The sequence below is a fragment of the Podarcis gaigeae genome (genome assembly GCF_964106915.1).
Source record: "Podarcis gaigeae genome assembly, chromosome: Z".
Taxonomy (NCBI): domain Eukaryota; kingdom Metazoa; phylum Chordata; class Lepidosauria; order Squamata; family Lacertidae; genus Podarcis; species Podarcis gaigeae.
In genome coordinates this window covers 1,638,673-1,663,593 of record NC_139691.1, presented here as the reverse complement: position 1 = coordinate 1,663,593, position 24,921 = coordinate 1,638,673, and the positions used below count along the sequence as shown (strand labels likewise).

At 44.9% G+C, this 24,921-nt stretch overlaps 1 protein-coding gene across 4 annotated transcripts in view; it reads right to left on the bottom strand.

The window, feature by feature from the left end:
- The window catches only part of DENND1A (DENN domain containing 1A), a 266,540-nt gene that overhangs the window by 91,318 nt on the left and 150,301 nt on the right, over positions 1–24,921 (bottom strand). For all 4 annotated transcript variants that reach the window (XM_083721669.1, XM_083721671.1, XM_083721670.1 and 1 more), the window contains exons 9-10: positions 21,217–21,327; positions 10,973–11,073 (exon numbers count right to left, since the gene is read on the bottom strand). In XM_083721669.1, the coding sequence (XP_083577795.1) occupies positions 10,973–11,073; positions 21,217–21,327 (212 nt within the window). The remainder of the gene's footprint in view (positions 1–10,972; positions 11,074–21,216; positions 21,328–24,921) is intronic.

The following is a 24,921-nucleotide window of genomic DNA, read 5'->3' as shown; positions in this document are numbered from 1 at the left end:
GCTCAGCATCATACTAATTCCTCTGTCACCTGAAGCCCAGAGCTTAGGAGAGGCACCAGCAATTGCATAAAAAAGGAATATGGCCCCACAGCCCTTAGAGGCCCCAGGAACTAAAGAACAGATGTAAATAAGTTACAGGAAGTGACATCAGCAAGAATATCAACCAAAGTTCTCTTAGAAATCAGACGCTCACACGTGAAAACTCCAAGTACTATTCCAGGCCTAGCATCATCCTATAAACACACAAAGCTGCCTTATTCCAAGGTCTGATCCCTTAACAGCAGAATTGTCCACTTTGATGGCTTTGGCAGACTTTCCCCAGCTAATTCCTCCCTCAAAATATGGAGGAAGCCATGGGCTGACATATTAAACGTTCAACTAAAACACAGATAACATAATACTAAACACTTAAGTAACAAGGCATGGTGCTACAAGATAAATGGGATTCAGATAAAATCCAAGTGCAGACTTTTTTCCCGTTCCCTGACCCTCCCACTTTTTTTTACATTCCTCAAGTCCTTACACAAGTAGCACAATTTTACATTTCTCTTCCCTGTGTCAGGAGATGCGACTAGTGCTCCAAAGGACGCCATGAAGACAAGACCTTGAGAGCAGAGCCCAGGCAGGAGGATCCCTGGTGCAAGTCTTGTGGAAATGGAAAGTCCCCGTCTCAGCTTCCCATTCAGGGCCTTTGCATACAATGTTTGTGTTGCAGTAAAAGGGAACAGCCCAGCTAAACAGTCCAGCTAAAGAGCTACGCAAATGCAAGAACGAGAGCAACCTCCCAGCAGAGCGAAGGTAGGGTTGCTCCTTCAGAAAGAGGCCATTTAGGGAGGGTTGGCAACCAACAGGTTAGTGGACTTGCTTGGCATTATGCAATAGAATCTCAGCCTAGTCATCTCTCATTTTTTTTTAAGTTGTTAGCAGAGTTTTTTAAAGCCCTGTAGGAAGGAAGCTGTTGTCTCTGAGTTTTTAATCCCCAAATTCACCCACAATGTCCCAAAGTGCATGTTGGGTCATTAAGTGTTCAGGTTAAGGAAAATGAACAGGCAGCCACCCACCACCTGGAACTGGGCGGAATCTCACACCCTAGGATATTTTTGCTTGACATTGTCTAATGTTTAAGAATCATAACTAGATAGTGCCTTTGAAATGTACTGTGTTCCAGGGCTAAAGCTACACCAGGTCAACCTAAACTCAAAGCAGTATACCATTTGTGTAGCCACATAAAACTCCTGTCTTCCCTGGGCCAGTGGCTGGCTAGGCTGCCAGCTCTGTTCCAGAAGTAGACATGTAGCCGAAATGTGTTCCTAATTAAGTAGATTCAGTAACAGGACAGCTTCAATGTCAAGAATACAAAATCTAAACCTCGGCAGGAAGTCTTAAGGCTGCAAATGTCTCATCTCGTGAACCTTGGAAAGGATAATGAAAAAGAGCAGGAAGAGTTCACAATTCCATAAAAAGCGGGGCCTCTGCTATGGCGTCCAGGAGAACAGCCTGTCAGAAGGGGGGGGGGGAGAGTCGGATCTGTAAAACTTAATTAACTGCTTTGTATTGATCTGTCAGTCGTCCTCAATTAATCAAGGAATGCAAGAGGGAGCACAAAATATTTAATACAAGTGTCAAAATCAAGAACATCTAAGATATTGCAAAGCACAAAGGGGCTGAGAAAGACAAGTGGAGAAGGTAAGTGCAAAGAGAAGCTTGTCTCCACCTGCATAGAATGAGGCTCCCAAAGTCTGGTCTGCCTGTCACACTCATGTCCTGTCCACACACTGATGACTGCAGATGATGTGTGGGCATCAATCGGCCACCAAAGGTCAAAAGCAGCACAAAGTGGGCTCTTTTATCACGTCATGCACAATGGTTTCTGGTGGAGGCTATTCAGAAACCCAAAGAGGTAAGTAATCAAATCATGAGAAATGAAGTAGTATGTGAGCAAACCAACCCCTGCACCTTGGTTAAGTTTTGGGAATAAGCAGACATCCTTCAGAATGCTCTGCATATGAGAGTGACCAAGGCTAAGGCCACAGTCTACAAAAAGAAGAAAAAGACAACGGCCAACAATGCATAAGCAGTGCTGCACTCTTTCCTCTCCAGCCCTCTTGACCGGACAAGAGGAAGTGCTTCTCATGCAACACATACTTAACCTATGAACATTTTCATTGGCAAAGGAAGTTTTGGCGGCAGCAGGTCTATGTGGCTTTAAAACAGGGCAATGCGAAGATACAGGAGGTTAACTCGATGGGAACCCAGCAGCCCCAAAAGACAGGGGTGCAATCTCTTCAATTCATCTGTTTTTTGATAAATGGATGGCGGGGGCCAACATGAGGGATGCTGCTGCTATGACCACCTGCAACAAGAGACAGAGATTTGGATGTGTAGGTGAGGCCCACACTCACCAGCCCTACTGAAGAGGCTCCTCATGAGGCCGGAGGAACATCGCCCGGCTGTGAGTGTGAAGGCCGCTCCCTGCAAGGCCCTTTTCACCTGGCCAGACTCACCAGCCCTACGTAAGAGACTCCTGGGAGACCAGAGGGGCATCACTATGCCTGACAACAAATCCCAATTATTGGATTCTTTTGCGCTCTTTTTGTGCCTGCCAAACAGCCGTGTTATGCTTATGATAATATTTTATTCTCTTGTTAATTATGCTGTTTTAAATGTGCATTTTATATTTGACTTCACTTAGCAATGTTTTCTTTTGAAATGTTTTCAGATTTTTTTTGTTAATTTTATATTAGGTATGTATTCTGTAGTTTACCTCCTTTGTAATGTTTTATTTTGAAATCTTTAAGATAATACTTTAATTACGTTGCTTTGACTGTATACGCTATATTTGACTTTCTTCAGATTGTTTTATTTATGTTTTATTGATTTAATATGCTGTAAACCGCTTTGAGATTTTTCTTAAAAATATAAAGCGGTATAGAAATTAAATAAATAAATAGGTGCACTGAGTCTATGAAGGCCTTTTGCAATTTCTGTGCTTTGAAGCTCAGCTGTTGGGAAGCAACAACAGGATCAGGCAACAGTCTGCAAGCCCTACTTGGGCACTTCCATAAGGCTCAGAAACAGGATACTGGGGCTTGAGTCTGAGAAGGCAAATCTCTTATTATGTTGCTTACTATATGGCCCAACAGTCCAATGCAAGAGTGGCTAACATCTTCTTGAAGATGTTGATAGACTGAAACTCCCACTGCCCCTACCCATACCAGCTGTGGGTGAATAGAACTGTAGCCCCTCCAGCTTACAGAGGCCACAGCATAGCCATCTATGATCTAATGGCACTTATTTTATGGGGCAAAGAGATGGGGGAGAGGAAACCCACACAATGTGGTTGTTGCAGCATCCAAACTTGAAGCTTGGTGTGGCGTTAGAACCTCAGCCAAGAGTCGCACAATGCTGGCACTGGGCATCCACGCCTCCTACCACTCTCCAGCTCCGGAGCCCCTCAGAGGTGATGAGCACAAATTAAAAACAAGGCTGTTTGTCAGCAGCCAAAACCCACTCCGGCCGAGTGGGGCAAAACACTATTTCTGCAATATACATAGTTATATAAGCAAAAACACAGCTTGGGCCTTTGGAAATGAAGAAATGCCCTGCATCCTGCCACCTCCCAACGAGAATGCTGTAACGGGAGAATGCTGATTAAATGCTGAAGAACCCAAGGAGTCAGTAAGCATGAATATGGATATTGTGGACTTAATGGCAACATATTGCCCCATTCATTGCAGCTGCATTTTTACAATTAGTTTAATTCATTTCCTCTGGCTAACTAGAGGCTGCGTTAACTACTCACCCTAGAGGTGGGCAGCTACTAATTGGAAAACTGGCAGGTGAAATTAAGGGAGATTTTAAGCCCAAATGCTACCAAGGAAAATATTGCTGTTTGGGACAAAAAGTATTTTTAAAAACTGACGCGAAGGGGAATCTGCAGCCACTCAGGGAAAGAAAAGACCAGCTCCAGTCATTAAAAAGGATGAGTGTCACCAAAACCTGCCAGGTGCGGTTTCCACTACGCACTTCCTCATCTCTAGAACAGTTCTGCAAATTGACATATAACTGCTGGCATGTATGATCCACGAAAGACACACAGATGCTCTAGGTAAAATAATGGAAACCGCCCCCCCCCCCAAGCTCTCCTGTACTATATTTGGGTCATAAGAGACTGGGCAGTGATGCCTGTGCAAACTTTTATAAGCATGCATATATATCTATATCTATATCTATATCTATATCTATAATCAGGTGAAAGCAACACAAATCTAGCTGGAAAACTCTCAATCACTTAAATTTCTCCTCTACCATCTGCTTCTGTTTTTGCTCTTTTCTCTCTCATGTCACAGCTGCAAAGAAAACAACCAAACACCAACTAAAGGTTAGCAATCTAAACCCAACACAAAGACAAAGGAAGAAATAATAAAGATCCAATTTGTGGGATCCAAACCTTCCCTCCCTCTGAAAGCCCAGGCAGGGGGAGGCGGGAGAGGGAGGCTCGCAGGTCGTGATTTCGTGCCCAAAAGCACCTTTCCAGCGTTCACACCGTTTTCAAAAATAGATGGAAGTTATTTTGGGGGAAATGTATTTATGGCACACAAATTGATTTATTCAGACAAGTATAGCGTGCTATTATCGCTCTAATTAAAGTTCACATCAGCCTACGGTAATCAGTTGTTGTGTCTGCAAAAGTGCAATTAGATTCTTCCTGGTAATTATAGGGTTTTTCTAGCTATGCTTCCAGTTTGCTTACTTGGCTCGTTCATTCCAGTGCCCCAACTTCAGCCATTCCCGTTCCCAGAAGCCTTCCTGGGACAGAAGAGCCACCACAGCAGGTCGGGTGCAGCGCTTGTTCCCCATCTGCATGCACCTGCATTCTGAAAATGCTGGGCCTGCGCTTTTGGCTTTGGTGGGGAGCCAAAGTGGACCTAGTCTCCTGACCCAGCATTGCTGCTCCTGTGTGCAACACACTAGCATCCTGAGAACTCCTAGCAGCAAGCAGCAAGACAAAGCTGGCAGTGACAGCCTCCCCCCATGTGTTAATTACAGGCGGGCAGCCCATTATGCAGAGAAAGAACACCCGCTGGTCGTGCAAATGACTGGGAACTGGCCCTTCCTGCACCAGAGAGTGAAATGGAAGATTCATTCCTCCAGGAGATAATAGTTTCTAGATTCCATTCCGTGTCTCTTTGACATGGGGATGTACTTAACATTTAAATAATCCACAGAGGAACAAACCTCCTTGAAATTTACATGTTTCAGGCTGCTCACACTTTACTTAGAAGGCTAGTTATCCCTGCTGGTGCCTTACTCAGAAGGCATAGAGCTTATATATATATATATATATATATATATATATATATATGCAGGTTTTGGTGTCCTCGGGTGTCTTCCCGTGTAAAAGTTGGGGTGTCTAGGCGACGTTTCGACGAGGTCTCACTCGTCATCTTCAGGCTGGTGCTTTCGTATATATGCTTTCGTAGATTTTCACGGGTACAGGAATGCAGGTTTTGGTGTCCTCGGGTGTCTTCCCGTGTAAAAGTTGGGGTGTCTAGGCGACGTTTCGACGAGGTCTCACTCGTCATCTTCAGGCTGGTGCTTTCGGCTTCTTGTTACTGGAACAGAGCGGGATCTCAATGTTTGAGTTCCTATAAATACTGTAGAGGGGGTGTGGTGTCTAGCCTCCAATGTTCTGGGCAGAGAGGAAGTTCCCAGGCTAGTGTGCCTTTTCTTCTTTTGTTCCTTAATTACTTGAGAGATACCTTGAGTGATTTCTTGAGTGATATCCTGAGTACCACTTAGGTGGGTCATTAGGTGTGGATTAGTTGCTAAAGTCTTTGTGTCTTGACCTCTTGAACTTTGTGAAGAGTTTTCCTGAGAAGATGGCTGTATTGCACTTAGTTGTGCTTTGGCTTGGCTTCGTGTATAGGGGCGAGCTGTGGTTTTGTGGCTTGTGTCAGCCAGATCTGTGTAGGGATTGCAGGGGGGTGCAGCATCCGGAGGTGCCACCATGGATTGGCTACTGGATGGTGTCAGTAATTCATCTGTGGAGAGGGTCTGGGTTTGGGTCTGGTGTGGTTGATTGGTGTTGGCGTTCTGTGTGCCTCTGGATCTGGTGTCAGTTTTTGTGGGGAGGGCTAATTTCCAGATGTCTGGCAAGCGGGATGTGTCGTCACGCTTGTTCATGTTGTGAGGGTGTTTCTCTATCTCGATGGCTTCCATGATTATTCTCTTGTGGTGATGTTCCGTGTTAAAGAGCAATTTGGAATCTGCAAAATTAATTTCGTGTCCTGTTTCTTTCATGTGTTGGAAAAGAGAGGAAGTTTTTTCTTCTTTTTTGACGGCATTCTTGTGTTCTGCGATACGTGCATTTATTCGTCTGTTTGTTTGTCCAATGTACGTGGCTGGGCAGACTTTGCAGGGTATTTCATAGATCCCTTGGTTTTCCAACTGGATTTTATCCTTGGGGTTTCTGAGGATATTGGCTATTTTTTGGTTGGTGCAAAAGGCTGTTTTGATATTGTGTTTCTGGAGGATTTTGCTAATTTTATCTGTAGTGCCCTTGATATAAGGAAGGAGGGCCATGCCATTGTTTTCTTCTGTGTCTTGGTTTTTGGGGGGTGTTTCCTTTTGGATTAGCTTCGTAATCCTGTTTTGCTGGTATCCATTGGCAATTAACACATTTGAGAGATTCTGTAACTCAGTTGTCAAGTGGTCTTTGTCAGCCAGGCGTTTGGTTCTGGAGATGAGAGTCTTGGCTACGGAGTTTATTTGTGCAGGGTGGTGGTGTGATTGTGCATGTAAGTAGCGGTTGGTGTGTGTTTTTTTCTGGTAGATAGTGTGTCCTAGGGAGCCATCAGGTTTTTTGTAGATTAGGACGTCAAGGAAGGGAAGTTGGTTGTTGGCTTCTATTTCCATAGTGAATTGTATTTTGGGGTGTAAGTTGTTGAGATGTGTGAGGAAGCTATCCAGTTTTTCCTTCCCGTGTGGCCAAATTACAAAGGTGTCGTCAACATATCTGAGCCAAAGTTTGGGTTTGTGTTCTGACTTGTCTAAAGCATTGGTTTCAAAGTGTTCCATGTACAGGTTTGCGATGACCGGTGAGAGGGGTGATCCCATAGGTGCTCTTTAACACGGAATTGCTCTTTAACACGGAACATCACCACAAGAGAATAATCATGGAAGCCATCGAGATAGAGAAACACCCTCACAACATGAACAAGCGTGACGACACATCCCGCTTGCCAGACATCTGGAAATTAGCCCTCCCCACAAAAACTGACACCAGATCCAGAGGCACACAGAACGCCAACACCAATCAACCACACCAGACCCAAACCCAGACCCTCTCCACAGATGAATTACTGACACCATCCAGTAGCCAATCCATGGTGGCACCTCCGGATGCTGCACCCCCCTGCAATCCCTACACAGATCTGGCTGACACAAGCCACAAAACCACAGCTCGCCCCTATACACGAAGCCAAGCCAAAGCACAACTAAGTGCAATACAGCCATCTTCTCAGGAAAACTCTTCACAAAGTTCAAGAGGTCAAGACACAAAGACTTTAGCAACTAATCCACACCTAATGACCCACCTAAGTGGTACTCAGGATATCACTCAAGAAATCACTCAAGGTATCTCTCAAGTAATTAAGGAACAAAAGAAGAAAAGGCACACTAGCCTGGGAACTTCCTCTCTGCCCAGAACATTGGAGGCTAGACACCACACCCCCTCTACAGTATTTATAGGAACTCAAACATTGAGATCCCGCTCTGTTCCAGTAACAAGAAGCCGAAAGCACCAGCCTGAAGATGACGAGTGAGACCTCGTCGAAACGTCGCCTAGACACCCCAACTTTTACACGGGAAGACACCCGAGGACACCAAAACCTGCATATATATATATATACACACACACACACACACACACACACACACACACACAGATTGCTTAAGAAAATGCATAAACCAGATAATAAAATTATCAGCCAGATACCAATTTCATAGCATATGTGGCTAATGATAGGGGCCACAGCTTATTTAAAGCAATAAAGTTAAAACTTGTTTAGAATTCTATATCTCGTCAGTGTGAAATTTCTGCTTGAATCATCGCTGGGTTCCCAACCTGCCCCTTTTCTCCAAAAGCAACAACAATCCGATGATATACAAAACCACCCCATTATTCCCCCTTGTGGTTACTTTTTATTTTGAACTGGTCTCCAAAACAAGATGTGAGCACCATGCGACGAGGCCTCACTCTGAGTTCACTGGCTGCCAATGGCACAGACAGCACTGCATGCTGTTTCCAAAGTGGCTCATCTGCTGATCTGCTGTGGGAGTTGCCACAACTGAAGGGTGGTATAAAATTATCTTAAAATGGCAACTTGGTACTGTTATTCCACACTAAATATTGCCCCAAGGGGAAACTCTTTAGGAGCGTTCACCCCAAAAATCACAATAATGTTTCAGAGATTCCAGCTTCTGCATGTTGTAGAAGCAAGGAAACATGCCTACAAAATCAAGAGGAGATGTGAGCATTCTTCACAGGTGCCAGATCGGGGGAATCGCTCCCCCTGCCCCACCTTGGCCTAGGGGGACAGAATAGGGCAATGCAGATACTTTATTTAAAATGTTTATGCATTTCCAAAGCTCAAGGCAACTTACAAAAAACTCCCCAATAAAACCCAAACTGCCCACATAGCGCACATCTGATGTTGTCTGCCTGGGGAGCAGCCATGCAATTTCTCCATTATACGTGGACTGGCACCACCAGTAAGTATCTGAACCAGCCCCTGTGCAGAAGGCACTCATGTGCACTTTCCTGGGACCATTAGCTGGCTCCATGTTGGCATTCTTCTCATTAATTTATATATGAGCTAACAAATGTTCTTTACCAAACCTATCTAGCAAGGAAACAAGGCATCTTCCTCCTTCGCTCCAAGACCCCCGTGGGTCTGTGCCCGGGCTCAGCGGGACGCCAGCCTCCAGGTCAATCAGGTGCTCTTCAGAACCTGTAGGCCTCCTCTTTGCAAAGCCCACTATTCCTGCCCCCGCCACTCCGCTCCTTAGAGGGAATTTAACAAGGTGCAGCACAAAGCTAACAGGATCGAGAGAAATGGGAGCAGCGTGAGGCTAGCTGGCAAATTGTAGGGATGTTGCCAATAGAGTGGGGGGAGCTGAACTTCAAAAGCTATTCTTAAAAAACGTGGCAGGTGTTTATTGGTAAATTTTAAGTTGCTGCCAAAGCAAGGAGCTTTATATGTTGCCTAATGCAGGCGAGGGGAGGGGAGCGAGAAACCATTATTTATTCTCTGCTGAGTAAATGTATGTAACTAACCAATATTTTTGCCAACAGGATACTGTAATCAAGGGGGAGAAATAGCTGGGTCCCCTAAAGTAATTATATTTTGCTGCAAGTCATTTTCTCTCAGAGGCCCAAAGCAGCAAACAGCAACTTTTCCTGAGCAGCTGGTGTGGCTGTCCCCAAACACACCACAATACTAATGATCGTAGCGGCAAAGTTCAGCTAGTTTTAAATTTATTAAATTTATCAGCCACTTCCCACAGCCAAGGAAGATTCAAGTGACTTACATTTTATATAAACTTGGTATCCCTTTATAAGGTTCTCAAACAAACATTCCAATGGCTGGTATCCACCAAACTCATAAACGAGGTTATGGCGGGACTTGACAAATTGACCATCTGTTCCGGGAAGAAGGATGTGTGGGTACGGGGGTAGTTCTTTGTGGTATATGTGGGGAGAGGGAGTCGCTGTTCTGGGTTTTGTGTTTTGAAAATGAATCTTACACAACAAAAACAAAGCAGAGTGCACTCCATAATCATCACTTAAAAACAAAGGTGTCCTCCTCTCACCTACTGCAAGAATGAACACCAACTAGGTCACTAAAAGCCATAGCACTATTGTTGTTGAAATGCCTGGGGAAATAAATACGCCTTCCCCTGACTCCGAAAAGCGGGCAGTGCTGAAGGCAGGTGAGCTTCCCTCCCTCCATAAACAAGAGGCTGCCACAGAGAGGGCCTGCTCCCTTGTCGCCACCCTCCAGACATCTATTGGAAGGGAGACACAGAGAAAGGCCTCAGATGCCAATTTTAGGACCCACGGAGATTCATATGGGTGCAGGGGTTTCTCTTGAGGTGTTGGGGTTTTCCTGAATTCAGCCTGATAACACACAGAAAACATGCAAGAACAGTCACCCCATCACCCCTTGAGAGCTCAACACGGGAGGGAAAAATGTGTCCGTGACTTGAGGGCATCAAAGGTGTTAAAAAGCTGCATCTCCTGTTCTTAAAATGGCACGTCTGTCTTCACCCAAGGACTGCAACTTGAGAGATGTGCAAAGGCACAGTCGGAGTCACTTGGCTATAGTTAGCAAGGGAACAAGAGGCACCTGAGGAGTGGAGGCTGAGATAATGGACACCAAGAATTTGAGCAAACTGCCACTGTGGAAAGAGGGTGCTATATGCTATGGTGAAACCAGGAATGAAAAGGAGCAGGTTTCACCACACACTCTGCAAACATCCAATTTTTATTTAGTGCAAGACTATCTGAAAGTCACAATAGGAACAGGTGGGAATTAGCAAAGCAAAGCAACTTCTGAATTTGAGGAGAGGAACTCAAAACAAAGGAAAAAAACCATATTGCTGATCTCCTCTCAACTCAAATACAGACAGCGAGAGTATTCTATATGATTAAATTCCTTTATGAAAATATTCCATAGGAACATATGTTACAGCAAGTTACAAGTCATGTACTATTAAATTAGGCCATGAAAAATCTGTATCTCTGGATCAGCCACTTAATATTCACACACACATGTTTTTGACACAGATTTGAACAGCTGCATTGTTAAAAAACCAAACAAAAAAACCCAAACCACTGAAATCTTTAGAAGTTCAGGCTCATAAGACGGAAGGTCAGTTTTAAATACAAAGACACGTGCAGCCTTACCCGCAGTAGTCCAAGAGGTGTGGAGGAAGGACAGGAATGTAAACATGTTGCCAAAACATTGGGTAAAGCAAAGCTGCAGAGCCATGGATGCAGGCGGTTAACTGAAAGGCAAAAAAAGAGAGCAACATCAGCACATGCATGCACAAGAGGCAACACTATTCCCAACAATCTCCAAGGTAGAGACAACACATCCTCTTGCCAGCTCCATCACCACCCACTGTCCAGAAGGCAATGAAGGTGTAAAGGCACGTCAAGTGTTTAAGACCTGACTGTATGGGCTGACCTTTGTCAGAAGGAGTTTATGGACATCGACATCATCATCATCATCATCAAAAACATGTTTTTATTAACAGATTTCCCATACCTTCAGTGTCTCTGTTTCAAATTGTAGGACTTTTCATACAGGTCAATTACAGCCAATTTGAGACATTTTTGTTGTAGACAATGTGGGGGTTTTAGGGTAGGGGGAAATAGAGAAAGAGAAAGAGAGGAAGGAAGGAAGGAAGGAAGGAAGGAAGGAAGGAAGGAAGGAGGGAGGGAGGTTGGGGAGACAGTAAACTTTCATTCTTCGCAGAGTATATGAGTGGTGCTTGGTAGATAGGTATCTTATTTTTGCTGGTGGAGAGAGAGATCAGAGGGCCCCAAGTGTAGTTGGTTGCAGTTGATTGGCTGCAGGGTGTTTTGATGGGGGGAGGGGGTGTCGCTAGGTTAAATCAGCCATATTGATTCATATGTCATTGGAGTGGATCAGTCGTTGTCTTTCTAGCCTGTGTATGTAGTAAAATGAAGCCACACCAGGGTCCTGTTTTGTTTGTTATCATGATAGTTTCAGTTCATTAGTTTTTCTAGTAGAGGGGTTTACCATACATGAGACTCTTTCAGGTGGTTTGCAATCTAACAGAACCACCTTCGCCACTGGGGCCCAGTAAGGACCCCAAGATCTCCTGCAATGATTTTGCAAAGTTTTTTGCAGATAAAGTCGCTCAGATTCGGAAGGAGGTAGACTCCACCGTGGGAGCAGGGCTGGGGCAGGAGAGTGCTAGAGCCCTGTCTGGTCAAGTTGCATGGAATCAATTCCAGTCTGTCACCTCCAAGGATGTGGACAGGCTGCTTCGACGAGTGAAACCTGTCTCCTTGATCCTTGCCCATCCTGGCTAATAAAAGGGCTGGGCGATGGGCTCTGCAGGGTGGTGAATGCTTCCCTCTGTGAGGGAGCCTTCCCAGACCCACTGAAAGGCAGTTATTAAACTGCTTCTTAAAAAAACATCTTTAGACCTGGCCAATATGGTCAACTATTGCCTAGTCTCAAATCTTCCATTCTTGGGCAAGGTGGTGGAACGAGTGGTTGCTGAACAACTCCAGGACCTTTATTGTTTGTTTACAGATAGTTGCTGTGGTGATATCATCTTGTTTCGATTGCAGTAGTCACTGTATCACCACCCTGTTCATTGTTTTTGGGTTGCTTAAGAAGACACACATCTGGTGACGGGTCTGCCAGGGTTTCTGGCTGTCCACTCATTTGTTTTGTATTTCTTGTATCGGTATGAGGTTTTAATTTTTGCAGAAGTCTATGAGGTGGTGCAGGCCTTTGACTTGCCTGGAAGCTCTGTGCTGCATAGTGGAACTCTGGGTGATGGGCCAAGGGGATTAGCAGGGATAAGGCTGAGGACACTGCTCCTGCTTTATCCTTCCGTGATTTAAGTGTGGTCTGTGTGAACCTGCTTTGTGTTGTGGGGCTTTTCTTTAGTTTGTTTTGGAAAAATGGGGAGTTTAGGGACTTTAGAACCACTTAAAAGTGGTTGCTGTTTTTTTTACTGCAGAATACAATTAATGGCAAGTCAACTTTTGAAGGGGTTATGGTGATGCCTGTGTTCAGAAACTTCATTTAGGTTACTATATCCACCAAGGCATTTTCAGCAAACAAGATGGCAGTTTACTGAGTTACGTCATCCTATGGAAGATACCCAGGGAGAAGTACCAAAAAGGTGACATATACAGAGTGTTATTTTTCTAGAAAAAGAGGTGCTGGAACTCACCATTAACACCTCCCTTGTTCTCTTAGAATGGCAATGGCACCCACCTGAGAGGTGGCAGAACTGAGTTCCAGAGAGTTCTAGCTGGAAAAAAGCCCTGCCTATCCACTTCAACCCATTGCTTCAGCTCATTTTGTTCCTTATTCCAGTTCTGCTAGTAGCTAGGAGTCTGCTACTAGTAGCTAGGAGTCTGGATCCTGGCTGCAGGTGGTTCTCTACTGCTAGATCATAGCTGGATATAAGGGGGTAGCCAGAGATTCTGGGGTGCATTAGGGAGGAGACAAGACCTTAATGCAGGAAAGCAGCCACAAAAAAGAGAACAAAAATAGATTTCACCATTTGCTACTTGAAAAACAGATGGATTTTTAATCCTCCTTTTCTTTTCTTCCCCCACAATCACGCCCAGGGGAAGGCTGCACATGCCAAGCGTAATCCCTAGGCAGGTTTTTGTGACTGAGATACAAACTTCTCAATGTGAAAGTTAGAACTTTGTGCTTTGCTCTGGCTAAAATACAATACAGAGCAGATTCATGTAGAAATAGTGCTGCACAACTCTACAACCCAATTTCACCTGATGAAATCACTAAGTCATTCCTCTGCTCTGCTGTTTCTTTCCTGGCCCACCACCAAAAGAAATAGAGCTTACAATAACAGCTAATATTAAATCCCCCCCCCTATACAGATCCAACTCTTGCCTTTCATCATTTGCAAATGGCATCTATCAAGGGTTATTTTATGCCATTGTACACAGGGGGGAAAAACCTGTTCACAACAAGGGGTGTGGTCTTCACCTGAGCACAAGAGACTCTGGCAATGCAAATCTCCTGCTAGGAGAAGTGGTGGGGGGGGGGAGAATGAGAAAGGGGGATCAAGCAGTTAATGGCCCCCATGCACTGAATACACTCCTTAATTCACCACTTCCCCCTACACTCCTTTGTGACTATAAATACTGGCTTTCCTAGTATAGAGGAAAATGAATCTATTTGAATAATAAAAGCTTATTGTTGATTTATTCACCAACTCATTCAGCGGGCTTGGTAAACTCAGTGAAAAGCTATACTGGAATTTAACTCAAAACTAGCAGATGTCATAAATCCCCATTTCAGATAAAGAAAAGGACACACATTAGTTAAGGGAGTGATGCTTGAATTTTCCTTGAAGCTTGAAGCTGATTTACCATCGATTGTTTTATTTGATGTTTTAATTTGTTGTAAACCACTTTGAGATTTTTCTTTAAAATATAAAACAGTATAAAAATGATAACGACAGCAACGAAAACAACACTTCCACAAAACCTCTACTACATGCTGAAGAAGCAAAACACAGGAGCAGCCAAGCTACTCTCACAGAATTTGAGCTTGACTACGCAAAAAACGGGGATGTGGCTGGCGCTGTGGTCTAAACCACAGAGCCTAGGGCTTGCCGATCAGAAGGTCAGCGGTTTGAATCCCCGCGACGGGGTGAGCTCCCGTTGCTCAGTCCCTGCTCCTGCCCACCTAGCAGTTCAAAAGCATGTCAAAGTGAAAGTAGATAAATAGGTACTGCTCTGGCGGGAAGGTAAACTGATGTCTTATAAATGTGGAACAGTGCCGGTTCCATAGACTGAAGCAGTCGAGTGGGGCCTATATGGGGTAGGGCAATCTCACAGGTAAACTGCTTGTTAAGGGCTTTCTATATTAATAGTAGCACCTTGAACCTGGCCCGGTAGCAAATGGGCAGCCAGTGCAGATCTCTAGGCACAGGTGTTAAATGCTGACAAGGCCTCGCAATCGAGCTGCAGCATTCTGCCCTAACTGAAGCCCCCGGATAAAGTGTCAGGGAAGTCCCACATAGAGCGCACTGCAGCAGTCCAGCCTTGAAGTAACCAGCACATCAAGTTCTGTGGCCAAGCTTTCTTGGATCAGGAACAGTCATAGCTGTAGTACCAATGGTAGTTGGCAAAAGGCACTTGTAGCCACTGAGTGCCAATGGCCACCAACATATAGCGTTGAAGGCCATGACAGGTGATGGCAATGAGGATGCTTAGGAATAAGGATGTGTAACAGACTAATCCCTTAACTTGAGTGTTTTTGAGTACAGTGGTACCTCAGGTTACATACGCTTCAGGTTACACACTCCGCTAACCCAGAAATAGTGCTTTAGGTTAAGAACTTTGCTTCAGGATAAGAACAGAAATCGTGCTCTGGCAGCACGGTGGCAGTGGGAGGCCCCATTAGCCAAAGTGATGCTTCAGGTTAAGAACAGTTTCAGGTTAAGAACAGACCTCCGGAACGAATTAAATACTTAACCTGAGGTACTACTGTATCTGCTGCTCTGCATCAGTTTCAAGCTACAGATTTCTAGAAGAAATGAGGGAGAGGGTCCCACAGATATAGAGAGAGGGGGAATCCTTAGACCTACCCATTGTTTTCCTGTTGGCTTAGATGAGCAACCTTCCTAGCTCAGAGGGTAGCCAATATGGTGCCCACCAGATATAGGAAACTGCTCTCCAGTAACATCTGGAGGGCACCATGTTGGATATCCCTGTCCTAGCTAATAAAGGAATAACCAGATTTAGTTGGGGACATTTCCTGACAGGATGCCTTGAAACACCCTGAATAAGGCCTTCTCTTTTAACCCTGAGTTTTAACACAGTAATAAAAAATTCTGCTTTGTGGTGAACTTGCAAGATCTGCACCTAACTGAACGGATCTCAACGTGTCTTATGATATTTAAAGCAAGCAAATTACTAGGAAATTTGCTGGTACTTACTGAAATACACTGAGGAGGAGTTTCCCTTCCCTCTCACAATAACGCCATATATTGAGAACCTCAGCAGCGGCAGAAGCATGTCTATCATGTTTTTACATCTTTACTACATGGCACCTTTTCAGAGCTGCCAAGCCATCATTATATATTTACGATAGGAAGGAGTAAGACACAATATCTCTTAGCTCAATGAATGAACTGGACTTCCTTCCAGCAAGAGGCAGCCACACAAGCAAAATGTTGTTGCGGATGCTCTGTTAATTTTACTAACCCAACATGTCAAAAGAATCTAAGTGGTAAGTACTAAAGCAAGTGTGTTAACAATCCTGGGCTGGGACTCTCTGAGAATGCAGCCCTGTTTCCAAACAGTGGGCCTCTTCGCAAAAGTGAAAGTGACATTTAGAGAAGCTTGCTTTTCTAGAGTTCTTGCTCAATGGACAATGATTTAATTGCCTCCAGTTACCCGGCAACATGAAATCTGTAATGACAGCAGCTGTAATGAAGCCATTTGTTGGAGAAGCTGTGGCTGCAACTCTCCAATTCCACACACACATGAAGAGTGGATCCCCTGACCGGCTACTCATGAGCAGATGCCTTACATTCTTGCGTGGTAAGAACGGTTGCTGTGAAAAAACACGGGAATGAACAATTTTACCTGCATATAGTATGGGATGCATATCTCTGTAGGGAGATTACAGGGAGACCTAGCAGGTGCCCCAAGGCTCTAGGCATCAAGACAAAGGCACCCAGCATTACTGATGCACAGAACTACCCATTCCTCATCTGAGGGAAGCAGATTTAAAAGCACCAGACTTCCTGAGACCTGTAATCCAAGGCAGGTGACTGACGGTGAATCTCTGTCAGCAATTGCCATCCTGGATTTTTTTTTTTTTTTAGATCAATGGAATCTCAGTGTGATAACTCTGGATAGTATGGATTATTATTCAACCAGGGATTGCTTTTATTCAGTTTTGGGTTGTTTTTAACCCCAAAGGGAATATTTTGGGTTTCTGTAATTTGGGGAAATTGCATTTCTTTCTTTGTAACATTTGCATGCGTTGTACTCCATATTCTTTCCATCTTAGTAAACCCATTTCATGTTTCATAACCCATGTGGCCTCAGTTAAATGTGAATACCATCACACCCGCAGTGTTAAGGAAGCAACAGTGGAGCACGAGGGAAATTTTGGAAGCTGATTGGTAAGGTGCAGCCTGGCAAATAACTGCTCTGCTATTCAGAGTCAGCAAGTACCTCAAAGGAGGGGGGGGGCAAGTAGAGGAGTACACTTCGTTGTGGCCAGGGCTCCCCTTCCCCAGGGAACATGGGACTCAGGTGGCTAGGACGACAGTGACCCACCAACACCAAAAACCAAAATGAAAAGAAATAACTCATCAACGATATTCATCTCTCATCAGTGGCTGCTGCACAGAAAACATGCTGTTAATAAGAAGTTAACTCCAGTAATGAGAGATTCTGTAAAAGCTGCAGGATTTCAGCAGTTTGAAAATGAGATCAGCTCCATGGTTCAACAGTCCAGTGACTGTCGGGGGTGGGGGTGCCTGAACCCATATTTCCCAGTTTGATCACTCAGATCACATGCAGGAGCACTGCTGGTTATTCACTGATCTAGCAAGGCTCATTTGACAAGAAGAAACTGAGCCCAGTGCCCATTGGCCCAGCCCTCTGGAATGCTCTGCCAATAGATGCTCAGGAGACGCCTTCTGTTCCTACTTTTAAACGTCTGCTGAAAACCTTTGGGTTCTTTCCACAATAGTTTTCTGATTTTAACCTTTTAATATGGTTTTCACTGTATGGTTTTATGCGCAATTGTAAACAGCTCTGGTATTTTTTATAAAAGAGAAAAAGAGGTGCCAGAACTCACCATGAACACCTTCCTTGTTCTCTTATAATGGCAATGGCACCCACATGAGAAGGACAGGAATTGAGTTCCGGTGAGTTCTGGCTGGGGGGCGGGGAGACTCTGAATAGAAGTATATGGTTTAAAAATAATTTTAAAAGCTTTTATCTGGAAGCACTCTTGAGTTCCAATAGCCTTCTACTAAATTCACTGGCTTATATTTGTAGAGAATGTAACAGGAGGGATCAACTGAGGTCAAAGTCTATTTGGTGAACATTCAGGCCAAATCACAACTGCTGGGTTCTACGCGCCTCTTTCAAGAGAAAAATGCAACTCACAGACACCATGAAGGAAAAACCTAATAGCAGTCATCTTCTAGAGGTTTGGCTCATTGATCAGCTATTAAGTGTTGATTCAGTCACTCTCTGTTCTCTACAACCCAAAACCTTGTTTCACTTTCTCAGACTGATAAGGTAAAGGTAAAGGTACCCCTGCCCGTACGGGCCAGTCTTGACAGACTCTGGGGTTGTGCGCCCATCTCACTCAAGAGGCCAGGGGCCAGCGCTGTCCGGAGACACTTCCGGGTCACGTGGCCAGCGTGACAAAGCTGCATCTGGCGAGCCAGAGCCGCACACGGAACGCCGTTTACCTTCCCGCTGGTAAGCGGTCCCTATTTATCTACTTGCACCTGGAGGTGCTTTCGAACTGCTAGGTTGGCAGGCGCTGGGACCGAGCAGCGGGAGCGCACCCCGCCGCAGGGATTCGAACCGCCGACCTTTCGATCGGCAAGTCCTAGGCGCTGAGGCTTTAACCCACAGCGCCACCTGCGTCCCCCTCTCAGACTGATAAGGCTTTATAAACCAGACAATTTCAAAGGACCACAAAGACCGTATCTTCACCTTAGCTAAGCCTTTCCCTCTCTCATCTCCAGGAAAATTCCTCCCCAATGTAGGGCAGGTATGTGATCGTGAGAATGAAGAAACGACAGCAAGTCACTGCCAGGACTCCTGGCATATCTGAGAGTTCTCTGGGCTCGGTCACTTTCTGGTTGCGGCATCCTAGCTTCCGCAGAGGACAAAATAACACAGCTGATGTTTACAGTGCTGACTTGCAGGAAAGTCACAGTATATCCAAGCCAGTCTTACAGAACCATCACTTATCTTTTCTGACGCATAGAAGTTGGGGGAAATACAGGAAAAGATTCCCTGCTCTCAAAAGCTGCCCCACCAATGAGGGTCTAGCAAATATCTTGAAAGGGAAAATAGAAGGGGAAGACCCCAGCCTGTGAACAAGTTTCTTTAGAAAAAGGCAAGGATAAGCCTATATTAATATATCCATTACAAATCATATCTCTATGCCTGTTTCATAATCATGTGTTTTCTATTCAGCCACATGTATGAAAGGTATAAAACTCAAAGTGGAGGAGCTTCAGAGCACACAATCATGGCTGAAGTTTGTTGCTGTTTTTTATCCCGTCCATCTGACTGGGCTGCCCCAGCTACTCTGGGCTGCTTACATCAGAATACCGAGGTTAAACCTTCCAACTGGCTTGCTTGTCACCAGAACTTGTTAGAATTTGGGCACAGAGTGCGTATTATTTGGTGTTGGGCCTTAACAATTATTCGTTCCCTTCATCTTTTCTATCAACAGGGCTTGGGCCTTGCTTTCTTTAGGAACTTCAGTGCAGCTTCTTTCCCCTTTAGCCAACGCATGTTTTTGGGGACATTGTTGCAATATCATACAATCAAGATCAGAATCTGTGAGTAGAGAGTCACTTAGATACCAGAATAACAGCAACACTGGCAAGCAAGGAAACAAGAACTTCAGAAAACACCCTTCTGCAATTGAAGTCCATGCTATTCAGCATTTATCATGGAATTAAAACCAACAATACAAACCCACAATCAATATCCATTTACACAGTGAACAGCAAGGAAAACTTTAGGGGGGGGGTTTAATAAAAAAAAATGCACAAGCTTATTGACTGCTAAAACCTTGAAAAACACAGATCTAAACTTTTGAACCATATCAAACTGGGGTGTTTTGTGTTGTTGTTTTCGAGTAATGATGTAGGGCCATTTCTGGAGTGGATGGTCCTTTGAGTGCACTACAGCTTTCATCTCTCAGGTGCTTGATGGACCCTAAGTAGCATTAAGCCTGTATTCTTATCAAACAAAATTGCGAAAAATGCAGTTCTTATCAGCCACCATCAGAGTTCATCAAGAGAAGGTCACGAGAAGAGCCACCTAAAAGCCACCGTTTATCAATTATTTTTTCATATACACATACACACACACAAACATACGAAGCTAAAAAGATGGAGGCAGATGACACAAAACAGCCCATTGTTGCTAATACTACAGAAATGTTATTATAACACACCTGCACTGAGAGGAAAAACTTTGTACTTCAAAGGCTAAGAAGCCTCAGTGATGACCTGCTACACTCTCAGAGTTTTTGTCAAGCTCCTATATGCTGCTAAGGTTGCCATTAAGGCGCACACAAAGCCAGGCACATTTTCAGGCACTGCTGGCAGCAAACACACGTGGGGCATTCAGCCTGAGGCAAGGAACATACTTGCCAGGGGCACATAAGGTGGAGAGGGCAACCATCTCGGCCCAAGTTCTGATGCAGAGATAATTACTATTTTAAAATAAATAAAACTGCACCACACACGTAACTTGCCTTTCACCCCAGGAAGTGTGCATCAGAGGTTATCCCCATTCATCCCACACACCCAGAAGTGTGGCCGGCCCAACAATCTCTCCACGGCACAACAAGCCTCTGGCCAATCAACCCCCCATCTCAAGAAATAACCTTCTCTCTAGTTCCCATTCCTACTCCAGGAATTACCCTAGGGGTAATTTATCAGGCAGGAGGTGGGGATGCTGGTAGTAGATGGAGCCAGAGCTGGCAATGGGTAGAGTCGGGAGACAAAAGCTTGTGAATTAACTATTCAAGGAAAAAGACCACTCTGCTTCAACTGATCTCAATATGATGCAGAGGATTTTTTACTGTTAGTACACCAAAAGAGCTGCTCTGGAAATCACATGAAAGTAATTCCTTTACGACTTTAGTGTGCTGCACACACATTAACATAAATATATACAGTGGTACCTCTGGTTGTGAACAGGATCCGTTCCCAAGTCCTGTTTGCAACACCAGCAGAACGCAACCCGCGTCTGTGCGGGTTGCGATTTGCCGTATCTGTGCATGCGCGTGACGTCATTTTGTGTGTCTGTGCATGCACGAGCGATGAAACCTGGAAGTAACCTTTTCCAGTACTTCCGGGTCACCGTGGGACACAACCTGAAAAGACGTATCATGAAGCAAACGCAACACGAGGTATGACTGTATGTCCAAAACCAAACAATTGGTTTTCAGACAGGGGTTTTTTTTGTTTTGTTTTTTTTTGGAGGGGGCACTGTGTCTTTTACTCAAATCACCTAACCCACCCCAGTAGTCCAGTCAGGGGGTGTGAAATGGTCTGTGAAAGTTCTGTAGGTTGACCAGCCTACCAGACTGCTAAGGGTTCCTGCAGAATGCCCCAAGAGAGACTTCCCCGGTAGACCAAAAGGAAGCAAGCGCCTCAGTGTCAACTTACAGTGCTCAGTTTACTGCAGCAAATAAGGATGCGTCGTTCATACAGCATACTGGCGTAGAGGTGCAGCATGTTGTTCACATCTACAGCTACAAAATACTCCGTCAGATTTCTCTAGGAAGGAAGAAGGAAGGAAGAACTTTATGAATATGTTTTTTAAAGGAGATAGCAGTAAGTTAACTACCTCCTGAAGTAGCTGTTGCAACATCTGTGGAATGAGGGGACACAAGAACAGTTGCTGACAAGCAGCCCAGGGTTTGCAACTGCGGATTGAGGGGTTGTTTAGACTTATCCAAAACAACCCCAAGACATGGAGGGTGGGAATGTCTTAACACACCCACCAGGTTTGCCCGCTGCCTGCAAGCAGCTCTCCCTAGAAATTCCAAACAAGGCTTCAAGGTTGGCCAAAGATACTGATTCTAATGTCCTCTGACTCTTCTTGCTGAGGACTTCCCAATACAAGTGTGGAGCAGAGGTGCCAGGTACAGGCGTCACTCCACTGACTGTGCAAAAAACTGTGCTGATTTGTACCAGGCTGCTGGGTTTCAAAGCAGCAACAGAAGCAGCAGCAGCAGCTTCATAATACAGTGATCAGGAATAACAGCTGGGTGGATGGCCACCAAGCCAAGACGAATCACGTGCTCAAGAGCTCAGCAAGCAGGTCTTTCTCTCTTTTTTTTTACACTGCTATAAAGGTAAAGAGCAATCACAAGCAAGTGTATTAATAAAAGCACATTTATGTTCATTATGAATTCAATTGAGACCTTAACCCTTTACAAAATGAAATAAACAAGGCAACACACACACAGGTCCTCCCTCCCCCCCCAAAAAAAACCAAACAAAGAGCAAATAGGATTTAGAATCATGAAGAAGCTCACAGAGCCCATTAGCACTTTTGACAGATCCAAAGATAGCTCTAAAATCCCCAATACTTGGCCTGAGAAGTTTGCCAAGAAGCTTCATACTGTGCTGAAATATGTTCCACAGCGTGTTGTTCAAATACAAAGGAAAAGCTACAGACCAAAAATTAAGCACGGGGGTTTGTAGAGATCCATTGTGCTTCAAAAAAATAAAAATAAAATCACATGCAACAACAAAGACACATTGGTTAACAAAGGCCATGTCACTATACCAGCACCACTCAGGCCTTATTAGACAGCGTGAAGTGAGAAAGGTTCTATCACATCCAGGTAGGAATGGGGGAGGGAGACGAAGAGAAAGCAGATTTTTGTCCAAAAAACGTTTCAACTGGCATGTTTCCCCCCTCGTGCCGCCCCCCAAAAAATGTTCTTATCCCATCTGTGCTGATTAGCAAGATGTTTGTGTCTAAACAGAAGCCGTTTGGAAGATGCAGTTGCTGAGGGCACAGTGACGGCAGCAGCGACAACAACAAAAACCCAGAGCATGGGGATGTCACTGCAGGCCTGCCTAGGGCACTGTGGTGCTGGCGATGGAAAATTCAAAGCACAGCACCTCCCGCCAAGTAACATGAGATATGTAATCCACTAGGAAGTTGTCCTACACAAGCTCCACTTGAAAGCTGAGAGTAACAGGAGGTGTACAGGAGCATGAAGCTTGAAAAGCTGATCAGATACCCCATTTTGGCTTAGAGGAATAAACCCCCACCTCATTGGACTCAAGGGGTTATGTGGTCATAGAAGGAGGGTCATGTGCCTTCCTGGATCCCAACTTCCAGTGATGTCATTGGGGCCGGGTTTTCTAGGGTAGGTCTTCAGGCAACATCATCAATCAAACTCAAAAGGGCAGAGTTTAAGGATTTGACAGGAGGGGGTATTCTTATACTTCCCAGTGGACTGTGTCCCAGATCTGTCTCCTGCTTTGCCACTCTACCTTGCGCCATGGCAGGGCCACCTGCACTCCTTTAGAGATAGTTCAATATGTAACGGCAGGTTGATCTGGAGGTACGATTCAGGCCAAGCCTCACCCATAGCAACAGAAATTGGGCATGCCAGGGGTGCTGAGCAGTTTTGCATTTGCTATGCTGAACGAGCTGCACCAAGACAGAGCCAGAACGGTCAAAGAAGTTGTTCACAGAAGGCAAAACAGCAAAAAGGAGGTTGACAATTTAATGGGGATTTGATAAGCTTTTGGGACTTTGTAAAAATTGTCTGAGCGTGACAGCAGTTCTGAGAGACACTGATGTAGTAACACGGAGGAGCTTTTTCATCAGAGTGCATTTCTCCTTGATAAAAAGCTGCCACTCCTGAAAGATTGAGGATTAGCCAGAAAGTGCTGAGGTCCCAGGGAAGGCCAATAGGGAACCAAGAGACTCAGGCACTCTTTAAGATGCTTTTGCTTTTAGCAGCAGCAGTGGGTGCCAAACCAAGGTGGGCTGCCCAAAGCGCCTGTGCCAATTTGATACACATAGGGTCTCTCTTTCCCCACCCCACCCCCAATAGGGAAAGGATGGAACGGGGCAGAAAGGCTCCTGGAAAGTACTGTGTGCTGCGGCGCTGGGAGGAAAGGTGGGGGGAGAAAGAAAGGGCCCACCAATGAGGCCCAGAAGCACAGGTGTCCCCAAGAGACAGGGGATTCCAAGAGGGCAAATGGAAAACTAAACTGCTGTGAGAGAAGGTAAAGCCCTAACCCTATTTCCAAAGCAAAGCAAAGGGCATTATGCTTGAAGCAGTTGAGCAGCCACCATAGACTTTTGCTATTACTCAGCTTTATTCAGCAGGAATAAAGCCCACTAAGCTGCAGTTAAGCCTAGTCAAAACTGCAGATTTGGTTCCTAGTTGACGATTAGATCTAAAATGCACTGTAAATCTGATCTGTAACTAAGCAGGAAAGGTTGGCATACAGATTATTAAGTAACATGGGATGTCATGAATCACTAATAGGACATCTCCATTCTTCTGTTTCGTGCCTTGCATCTCTCCAGGACTACAAAAGCTGCAAAATCGGCAACTTTGCTCAAAGGGATCTAGGTGACATGACTTAGATTTCCTGGCCTTGTAACTGTTGGTACAGAGTTCTCTGGAAATATTAGGAAAGATTTACTAGTACAAAATGCTGCTGAATGTCTTTGTATCTCAGCTGTGCGCTAGGTGCTGTACAAGGCGGAGCACAGTGAGCATCAGGCACACAAGGCGAAGCACAGTCCTGGGGAGGCTGCAGAGTGTGAAAGTGATGAATATGGAGGAGGAACTAGCAGAACAACAAGGAAGCAGCAGCCAGCCTCTCTGCATTCGTTTTGCATTTACTTCTCTTTGCTCCAAGACCCACACGTGCAAAGCCAAATAAAAGTTTATGGGGCTGTGCTTTTATCACTCTCATTGTTCTGTTGTTCTTCCCTAGTGGGCCTTCAACATCCTTAAAGCAACTTATTTGGACACCCCTCAATGACAACATCATAGACACCACCCAAATCTGCTGTATTCATTCTCCAGCCCTCTCCCCACACCCTGCCTTCTCCACCCTGAAAACACACACTTTAAATGAATAGGTCTTCAAGCACTAAAAGTTGCACCCTCCCCACAGGCTGAACATGCAGTTTCAAAATCCTTTCCAAGTCTTCCTGGCCTAGAGCCGTTGGTTTTTATAGCATCCTTTGATTCATAAGCATTCAGAATGTCTACTGCTCAAATGTTATGGGAAGTTGACTCATGTGTAGGAATTCTTGCCAACAAATGCTGGCACACAGAAAAGGCACTGGTGAAGCAGGGAGAAGCCTGTATTTCTAAAACC